Source organism: Mercenaria mercenaria, chromosome 2 (genome assembly GCF_021730395.1).
Source record: "Mercenaria mercenaria strain notata chromosome 2, MADL_Memer_1, whole genome shotgun sequence".
NCBI lineage: Eukaryota > Metazoa > Mollusca > Bivalvia > Venerida > Veneridae > Mercenaria > Mercenaria mercenaria.
The window spans coordinates 2,680,500-2,690,285 of NC_069362.1; the positions used below are offsets into that span (position 1 = coordinate 2,680,500).

Sequence of the window (9,786 nt, forward strand, 5' to 3'; positions counted from 1 at the left end):
GACAGTTTAGATAGATCTATTACATTATACATTGTATTAGCACATTTCTGAAAAGATCTTACTATTTTTAGTTAGGCCCGGAGAACCAGTCAAGTTGACCCCCGCCAAAATGTCAACATCGATTATTGGAGCTGAGTAATTCAGTCACATATTTAACATTTTCGTGAGATCGGTAATGCTTTTGTAGACAAAAGAATTTAATTGTCAAACTCTTGTCATAAGAGAGTCGAGTTATATATATTACATGTTGATTACATGAACTCGTTAACATTTATGCAACAGTTGTTTTAATATTCGGATAAGATCTTATCCGAATTATGTAGACTGTAATAGCTAATGCATGTATGTCTAGACGAGCTGAGAGTGTTCGGAAAGGTAAACTATATATCGTAGACAAGAAATGTTGATAAGACTGTGTATGGTGATTGGTGTGAAATATGCCCTTTGTCCGGTTAATTGGACATTTGGGGGCAGAACAGCAACTGGTCACTGTCTATAGTGTATATAGATATAATATATAGTTAGAACTTTGAGGTGGTAACTATATATATCAAATCAGAAAATAGCCTTCCTAATAAGCCATATGAGTAAGGTAACGAAAGCCCTTCTCTGTTAAAGGGAGTGTAGTCCAACAAATTTGACGCGATCTCGGAAATATTGAGATAATTTTTTCATTTGGGCAATATATATCCCCACTCGCGTCAAACACTCGAAAGACCAAAATAATGGTCTTACATAGACTAAGTGTGACCATGCTGCAACAAACCACAGACACTAGCTTGCGTTCTTAGTGAAATTACCCTTTCTGGCAAAACTCATCTGGCAACATCTCACGACTGATGACTCTTGTGCTGTTAATGACAACTAACAATTGTATGTTGAATATATATTGTTTATGTAAAGTTTGTTAAAAATCAAATACTGTATAGTTGCTGTTCATTACTTACAGTATATTATTTATCAATTCATAAAAAAGCTATTTTACAGGAAAAACAATGTTACCCTTCAAATGACAAAACTAAACTGGAACTTTTTTATTGTGCTGCAATCTCTGAAAAGTTGTGACATCATTTCTGTTTAAGGACATTAATTTACATTTGTTTACTTTGACAGACCTACTAGTTATGATTTGCATTGTTGAATGTAGTATTTGTTTACAGAGCACCTGACTAAAACGGTAACAATTTACATATCATAGCATCATCAAACCAGAACATATAAATTCATTTTACAGAATGATACAACAATGATGTTCCTACCATTCAAATAGAAAAGTTATGGCTTCACCAAACTTGTCAGAAAGAGCGCACACTCAGACATGCATTGAGCATGGTCAAAGACTTAGAAATGAAGGAAAACTTGGTGTGCCTGGAGGTCGGAGACTGTGGAGACAAATGCTCATTGGGTTTATTTGTGCAGCAAGTCTAGGAGTGATCATGTTGATATTGGGAAGTGTATTTATTGGGAATGCTGTCAAAGGTGACACATCCATTACAGTAATGTTATGTGTACTAGGAATGGGTAAGTTTTGGCAGTCATTGCACTTTATAATTACTTGCTGTATTGTTAGAAGATACAAATGAAGAAATATATTTTCATAATTGTTTATTTAAGATATTTTCAGGCACAAACAGGTAGTTTGGTAGAACTGCTTGCCTTCCATTACTTAGCTGGATAGTTGACACACATTTTAACTTTGAGTTCTACATTGACCAACAGTGGTGATAGCAAGTAGTTCCAAATCATAGACTTAAACAACTCAGTGACTGAAGTCCCATATTGATACATCTTGCCCACAAAATTTACAGTAAACGAATCCTTGTCTGAACAAATGTATTTCAGTCTGCAGGTTGATTATCCTAGTCAAGAACAATGTGAGTTATCTTTATGAAGGCGTTAGCCGAAACGTTAATGCGAGAAACAACTATAGAGAAAACTTACATCATGTTGTTGTTGAAATACCTACTGCATTGCTAGTGGGTTTGAAATCCTCTTCCTGACTTCGTTTCAGTCAACAATCTGATAAATCTTTACTTAACTTTATTTCAGTCTGTGAGCTGATAATCCTAGTTGTGCCTTTTTTCAGTTGATGGGCATTTATTTTTGCCGTTATTTAAGTCTGCATGTTGATAATCTTCTTCTTGACTGTATTTGAGTCCGGGGCAGTTAATGTTTTTGTCTTTATTTCAGTGTGTGAGTTAATAATCCACTTCTTGACTTTATTTCAGTGTGTGGGTTGATAATCCTTGTTGGGACAGGAATCCTGGGAAAGATGTTACTATCACGAAAAATGAGAACTGGTGAAGGTCAGCTGAATCGACACCATCATCCTGATGCTTGTCCTTATGCTTGTTCAAGTCAGTATAAATATTTTCTCTTAAATCACAATTCAGTCTCATTATAAGGCAAACGGCTTAGACATAGATGGGTTAAGGTATCCATTATTCACTATTTAACCAGTCCAGTGTGTTTTATTGTGCTCCGCCCCCTATTTCCAGAGTTATGGCCCCTGAACATGCTGAAATAGTCAAAAGTGCACATTTTCACCATGTGACATGCCTAGCTCAAAAAGTATTTGATATAAATTTATAAAACCTTGCATGAGTCTTAATCACGATATGAACTTGCGCACCTCCTATTTTTCATCTGGTCCGCCCCCTATTTCCAGAGTTATGGCCCCTGAAAAAGTCAAAAAAGCACATTTTTGCCTTGTGGCGCGCCTAGCTCAAAAAGTATTACAATATAAATTAATTAAACCTTGCATGAGTCTTTATCATGATATGAACTTGTGCACCTCCTATTTTTCATCTGGCTCTGCCCCCTGTATCCAGAGTTATGGCCCCGGAAATAGTAAAAAATACACATTTTCACCTTGTGACGCGCCTTACTCACAAAGTATTACATATAAATTGATTAAACCTTGCACGAGTCTTTATTAATTATGATATGAACTTGCGCACCTCCTATTTTTTGTCTGCCGCCGCCCCCTATTTTCAGAGTTGTGGCCCCTGAAATAGTCAAAAATGCACATTTTCACCTTGTGACACACCTAACTCAAAAAGTATTACATATAAATTGATTAAACCTTGCATGAGTCTTTATTATGATATGAACTTGCGCACCTATTTTTTGTCTGCCTCCGCTCCCTATTTTCAGAGTTATGGCCCCTGAAATAGTCAAAAATGCACATTTTCACCTTGTGACGCACTTAGTTAAAAAGTATATGATATAAATGGATAATAACTTGCATGAGTCTTTATCATGATATAAACTTGCACACCTCTTATTTTTTGGCTGGCTCCTTCCCCTATTTTTTAAGTTATGGCCCCTGAAATAGTCAAAAAATGCACATTTTCACCTATTTATGTGCCTAGCTTAAAAAATATTTGATGTAAATTCATGAAACCTTGCTTGAGTCTTTATCATAATGTGACCTTGCACACTTGGCATATTCTTGAGAATCTTAGCACTTATTACAGAGTTATGGCCCTTGAAATAGCCAGAATAGTGGATTTTTTGTTTGTGATGCTCATAGCTCAAAAAGTATATGGCCTAGAATAATGAATCCTTTTCATTAAATGTTTGTTGAGGCTATACCCCATTAAGATTGCAAACATTTGAATTATTTCCCCTTATTTGTGACAAATGTACCAGTGGGGGGCACACCCTGTGTCCTACAGACACATTCTAGGTTTTGGTTGTCTTGTATTAGCCCTTATCATATGCCATTGCGACCACTCTGCTCTGTTCACCATTCAATCAGTATCTTTTTGGTACGCACCCCTTTTAACAGTTAATGGTACTGTCCAAATTGGAAGATGGGCAAGTTCAGTTCATTATAGAAATTTAGCAGGTTAAGGGTTAGAGGTTAGATTTTTTTTGTCAAGAGAATGTTTTGCAGTACTTGCTGTCAGTACTAGTATTTTAGACGGAATGGCAAACTGGGAGGTTACATTTTAAACTGGTCTCTAAAACATTTTATTGTCTGAAGTACATTGCAAGTTTTAGAGATAAAAAGGATCAAGGTGTATAAAATGTTTTTGGGGGTCATTCTATGGTAGGTTAAAATCTCAGTGTCTAAGACTGATTACCGGTACATACCAATACTGTTAGCTTGAGAACATAACAATCTTGCGTATCTGTGTTAACCAGGCTTTTCCCATACCCGAGGGACAGCATGGAATAGAAAACTGAGCGCTAGTGAAGTTTTTTATCCATGCTGCCCAAGCATCGGGAAACCACCTGTCTTACTCAGGCAGACATGTTAGATCATTTTTCATGCTCACCATTAATATTATTGCAACAAGTTATTGTAAATTAAAAATCACATACACTGTGACGTCAAATTAGACATCAGTATGTGCATGTATAGCTTATCTTCTGCTACCGTGACAACCATGTCTTTCCCCTTTAGGTAGGCAAGAATGTTAGGACTATTGCCATCAAACTTCATAGCTTGAGAATGAAAATTACTCACCCAGTTACTTCAGATAGGCCATCAAGAGTGGGGCATGTATTTGATTTACTAAATGGTCTTGTTTCATGTTGTTAAAAATTCACATTTTGTTGTAAATTTGTGCTGTTAAAAAGACTTTATTTAACCTTTAGCCTGGTGGTGGCAAGTGATTTTGCCTTTGCGACCAGTGCAGACCAAGATCAGCCTGCACATCCATGCAGGCTGATCATGGTCTACACTGTTCACCATTTAGTCAGTATCATTTTGGTAAGTACCCCTTGTGAGAGTAAATAATACTGTCCAAATTGAAAGATGGGCAAGTTCATTATAGAAATTTAGCAGGGTAAGGGTTAATCTTTGTACTCCTGTTTGCTTTTCAGTCATTTATACTCCCTCTCAAGATCAGCTCAATGGTCCTGTTTTCCAAGATCCACCACCAGCTTACGAGATGGTGATATTTTCACGGAATCAACAGCGTTTATCAGATGAAAACAGTGTAGCTGGCAGTATAGAATTCAATGATGGCACAAGATGTACCTCACAGCCAGTTTTAATGTCTCCGCCAAAATATTCCATTGCCGCTGCTCCGCTTCCACAATATGGAGATCCTGTATGATAGAAATAGTGCTTTTGCTGTGGAGAACTCGCTATTGTGTTTGTATCACACATGTTTTGTAACAGTGATTCTTGTTTTGAAATTCGTGATAGCAAAAGCAATGTTATTATGTGTCAGTCATAAACACTGCATATTTTGTTTTTACTTTTATCGAGGCCAAAATTCTTGCGTTATGTTTTTGCTGCTCTTCAAAGAAGAGGTCATTGTTTTAATTATTTTTATGCTACCATTGAAGAAGAGGGTGTTTGTTGCTTTACTGAATACAAGATGGAAGAAAAGGAGTATTTAGTGTAATAGATGTAATTTATATAAAACCGAGATTTGAATCAAAAGTTACTGCATCCTCTTAAAACAGAAATATATTGTGGTATGAATTGGGAATTGGAAGAGGCAAATAGATATAGAATACAAATGATAAATATGTATTTCAAATGTGCAGCAATAGTTGTTCAGCAAATACTACGAGGACAACACTGCCTGTTTACCCTTCATCCTGAAACAGTCGTTTTTAAAGGGACATGCCTCCAGATTTTTAGGACAGTCTCAAATTTTCAAAATGAGTTTCACTAGGTAAATACTGCTTAGAACTCACTTCGGTTTTAGTTTTTATTATGCCCCATTTCAAAGAAGAAAGAATATATTATTTTGCTCATGGGTTGGTTTGTCTGTCAGTAGAGCATTTGGTTTTCAGTCAATAACTTGAGAATGCTTTGGTCTACTGTGGTCAGACTTCATTGGATGATTGCATGCCTTTGATCAGTAGGTTACTACTATTGTTTCCATTAGGTCAAATGTCAAGGTTACAGTGACTTCCAGATTGAAAATAGTTTCAAATCAATATCTGGAGCACTTTATGGGCTTACAACTGACCAAAGTGCGTAGGATAATTGTCATTGGTTAGGAGATAACTTTTACTGATTTTGAGTCAGTACCTCAAGGGTCAGGGTCACAGTGACCTTGATATTGAAAATTGTTTCTGATTAATTACTGGAGAATGCTTGGACATTTGGCCACCAGACTTCAAATCTTCTGTAGTCAGTAGATGTCCCCTGTCATAAGGTCAAGGTCACAGCATAATACATTACCAGTTTCAACAGACAGGCCATCAAGGGGGACATACATAATTTACAAACAGCTCTAATTTGAAATTGCTAACAAAAGTATTTCCTAAATTTCATTTTATAAAAAGATTTAAAAATACATCAATCTGGATGCATGCCCCTTTAATAAATGAACTCCAAACCTTTGCCTTAAATTTCAGTTTGAAACTGAATATTTAAAAAGAGGGGTTTTGTATTATTCTGAATTTGCTTATTGTTGTTTTATGCCTTGAATACCTCTACATTGTCAGTCAAACTGTTGTTAAATCACTCTGCTGTTACCTGATCAGTCTGAATCCATGCATTTATTTAGCAACTCTCAATTTTGCTGTTGAACTATTTCACTGTAGTCTGATTTCTTTGTTGAATTACCTTCACTGTAGTCTGATTTTTGTTGTTAAATTAATTTTGTTACTGTCAATTTTATGTGTAAGCTATTCATGTTCTCAGAAATGGGTTGTATATTTCAAGCAATTGATATATATTTAGAAATTGCTGTAAACCTTTTATATTTCATTGTCCCATTAAATACATACAGTAATTTGGGGTTTATAAACTTTTTTACCAGTTAAAAAAGCTGTAAAGATTACCAGTAGGCTTTCATGTGAACTTTTGTATGCTGTTATAGATTAAAAAGCTGCTAAAAATTTATTCTCTCAAAGAGATGTCCACCAGATATGGATCTTCATCCTAGTGTATTATATCAAAATTCAGGAAATCATATAGACTGTTAATTACTTAACATTATAAAATTAATATTAATAATGTTGATGGATGCTATGAAATTCAGCAAGAATTTTGATATTTTGCATGACCCCATGAGCTGTTAATTTAAAATGATCGAGTTTTTTTTTTGTTTTTTTTTTATAAAATACAAAACTTTACCGTATTTATCTGTATATAAGGTCTTTACCCCAGGGCTAGACTCATTCACACATAAATACAAGTGGGAATCAGCTACGGACATGTGGAACTTGCTGCAGTGTAATGTGATTATTGACCAAAAAGATATTAATTCAATGAAAATGAAACTGCAGAAAAGTCTGAACTGCCCAGCATACCGCTACCAGAAAGTATTCTCTTCTCTTAAATTTGATCTGTTCTAATTTGGTGTGCATCAGGAGTATATTAGCAAGACAAATGAAAGTTTATCCTCCAGGACGGCTTGCTTTCAAAGATTTTTGTTGAGCCCTGGGCCTGTATTCACAATTCGCAATTTAAACCTTAAGTTTAGACTCAAGAATGGCAAATATTCAAATGAGCCATGCCATGAGAAAATCAACATAGTGGGTTTGCGACCAGCATGGATCCAGACCAGCCTGCGCATCCGTGCAGTCTGGTCAGGATCCATGCTGTTCGCTAACGGTTTCTCTAATTGCAGTAGGCTTTCAAAGCGAACAGCATGGATCCTGACCAGACTGCGCAGATACGCAGGCTGGTCTGGATCCATGCTGGTCGCAAACCCATTATGTTGGTTTTCTCATGGCACGGCTCAAATATGCTGTAACATTTTTAAGAACAAATAAAAATGAAATTTGGCTCAGATGTTTGTTTTTATAGAATGCACTTTCAGGCAGTTTCTTTAAAATATGAGCCAATGTAACATGATGACGGTGCAAAAAGAAAATTTAGCATTTTGAAGTCTGTGTGAATTTCAGATATCAAACTTGAGTAATCTTGGGCCCTATATCCCATTAGTTTCTGTTCAAAGTGATGATGTGAAATGAATGTATTGTACTTGTACATTATAACTTACAAATAACATACATAAACAGATTTTAATACTTTATCTTTGAAATTTCTTTATATTTTATGTTATATTTGGATGCATGCTGTGTTATCTAAATGTAACTTAATGCATCTATTATATTTAGAATTACAGCAAATAATCATTCTGTTATAACAGTGATATTGCTATATTGTAATTACACTGTTACTTTGTATCTTATTATGGAGTTTTTGTTATAAAGATATAAAAAATGTCTTTCCTAAATGTTAGTTTTCTTTTTGTATACAGATTTCATGTTTACACGTAAATGAATTTAATGTTGTATTTGTAAGCACTTCTTACTGTGGATGTTTTATACATGTGATATTTATTACATAATATATTCATGTTGTGCTTTATACTATCGTATTTTTACTGTGTGATATTAAAAGATCAATGATTTTATCACTGTTTGGTCTTTACTATTTTTTTCACTTTTTAAACATGCAGGTTACACAAAAGTCTCAAGATCATTATGATCATTATTATCAAAATTTAGTATTGAGGTATACTTTCCTAACTACGATGTCAAAGCTCTATGGTGCTGTTTAGAACCTTCATGTTTTGAAAGGTATGTTTTTCCAACCGCAGATTGGGGGAGCTTTTAGGATCATTGGATGTCTGTTGTCCATTTATCATCCATAATTTCTTTAAAGAACAATTCTTTTTAAACAATGATGCTGATTTCAACCAAACTTCACAGGAATGTTACTTGAGTGGTCCCCTTTCGTACGTTAGCCATATAGAATTATTGCCATGGTAACCATAAACTTAAGGAACTTTTTTAAAAATAGTCTTCTTAGATTTTGAAATAATTTCACAGAAAGGTTCCTTGGGTGACCAAAATTCTTTCAAATTTTTCTGTTTTGTGGAGAAAAAACACATGGTCACCAGGAGCGAAGGCTAATTTTATGGAAAACTTGAAAATCTGAAACTGGCTCAATTTCAGAATAATTTCACCGCACTGTATCCCGTGGATGACCCTCTGAAACTGTCTGTCAGATTTCAAAAATGATTTTACAGCATTATTGTTCATTTGGTGATCATCTACTAAATTCCTTCAAATATTTATGTTTCGTTAAAAAAACATGGTCAACAGAGCTTGTTAGCTCACCTGAGCCAAAGGCTGATGGTGAGCTTTTGTGACAGCTCAATGTCCATCGTGTGTCTGTCAACATTTTCTAAAAAAATCTTCTTGAAAACCACTTAGCAAGAATTACACCAAACTTCACAGGAATGATCCTTGGGTGGCCCCCTTTCAAAATTTTTCAAAGAATTGAATTCCATGCAGAACTCTGGTTGCCATGGCAACTGAAAGGAACAACTTTAAAAATCTTTTTGTTCAAAACTGCAATGCGTAGAGCCTTGATATTTGGCATGTGACATCATCTAATGGTCCTCTATGTAGATTGTTCAAATTATGCCCCTGGGGTGAAAAGAGTCCCTAACCCGGGGGTCACAAGTTTTACACAGACTTATTTAAGTAAAAACTTTAACAAGAGGGTCATGATGACCCTGGATCGCTCACCTGAGTAATATGAGCTACATGTTTCAAATGTCAAACTGATGATTTTTAGAAATTTTTTGGAAGATTTTCCAATGTACAATCAAGTAACCCCTGGGGCGGGGCCAGTTTTACCCCAGGGGTCATGATTTGAACAAAGTTTGTAGAAGTCTACTAGGCAATGTTACATATCAAATATCTAAGCCTTCTGGTTTATTTTTAGCAAATTTATGAAGATTTCCCTACGTACAATCAAGTAACCCTTGGGGCTGGGTCAATTTGATCCTGGGGGTGGGGGGGGGGGGCTCAAGATTTGAACAAATTTTGTACAGGTCCACTAGG

The 9,786-nt window shown here is 35.4% G+C and overlaps 1 protein-coding gene across 3 annotated transcripts; it reads left to right on the forward strand.

Moving 5' to 3' along the window:
* Positions 1-79: 79 nt before the first annotated feature.
* On the forward strand, positions 80-8,345 carry LOC123563069 (uncharacterized). 3 transcript variants are annotated; one of them, XM_045355645.2, is made up of 4 exons: positions 80-172; positions 1,235-1,521; positions 2,229-2,357; positions 4,837-8,345. In XM_045355645.2, the coding sequence occupies exons 2-4, from the start codon at positions 1,278-1,280 to the stop codon at positions 5,070-5,072; spliced, it is 609 nt and encodes a 202-aa protein (XP_045211580.2). In that variant the 5' UTR covers positions 80-172; positions 1,235-1,277; the 3' UTR covers positions 5,073-8,345. The 3 variants fall into 3 exon arrangements, with proteins under 3 accessions (XP_045211580.2, XP_045211582.2, XP_045211581.2); XM_045355647.2 differs by lacking the exon at positions 80-172 and adding an exon at positions 183-375; XM_045355646.2 differs by lacking the exon at positions 80-172 and adding an exon at positions 482-873.
* Positions 8,346-9,786: the final 1,441 nt, after the last annotated feature.

Bases quoted from the DNA above. Each gene is read 5' to 3' on its own strand.
- LOC123563069 (XM_045355645.2), top strand. From the start codon at position 1,278: ATGGCTTCACCAAACTTGTCAGAAAGAGCGCACACTCAGACATGCATT. The intron at 1,522-2,228 runs GTAAGTTTTGGC...ACTTTATTTCAG, and splicing joins GTTATGTGTACTAGGAATGG to TGTGTGGGTTGATAATCCTT. The intron at 2,358-4,836 runs GTCAGTATAAAT...TTTGCTTTTCAG, and splicing joins TTGTCCTTATGCTTGTTCAA to TCATTTATACTCCCTCTCAA.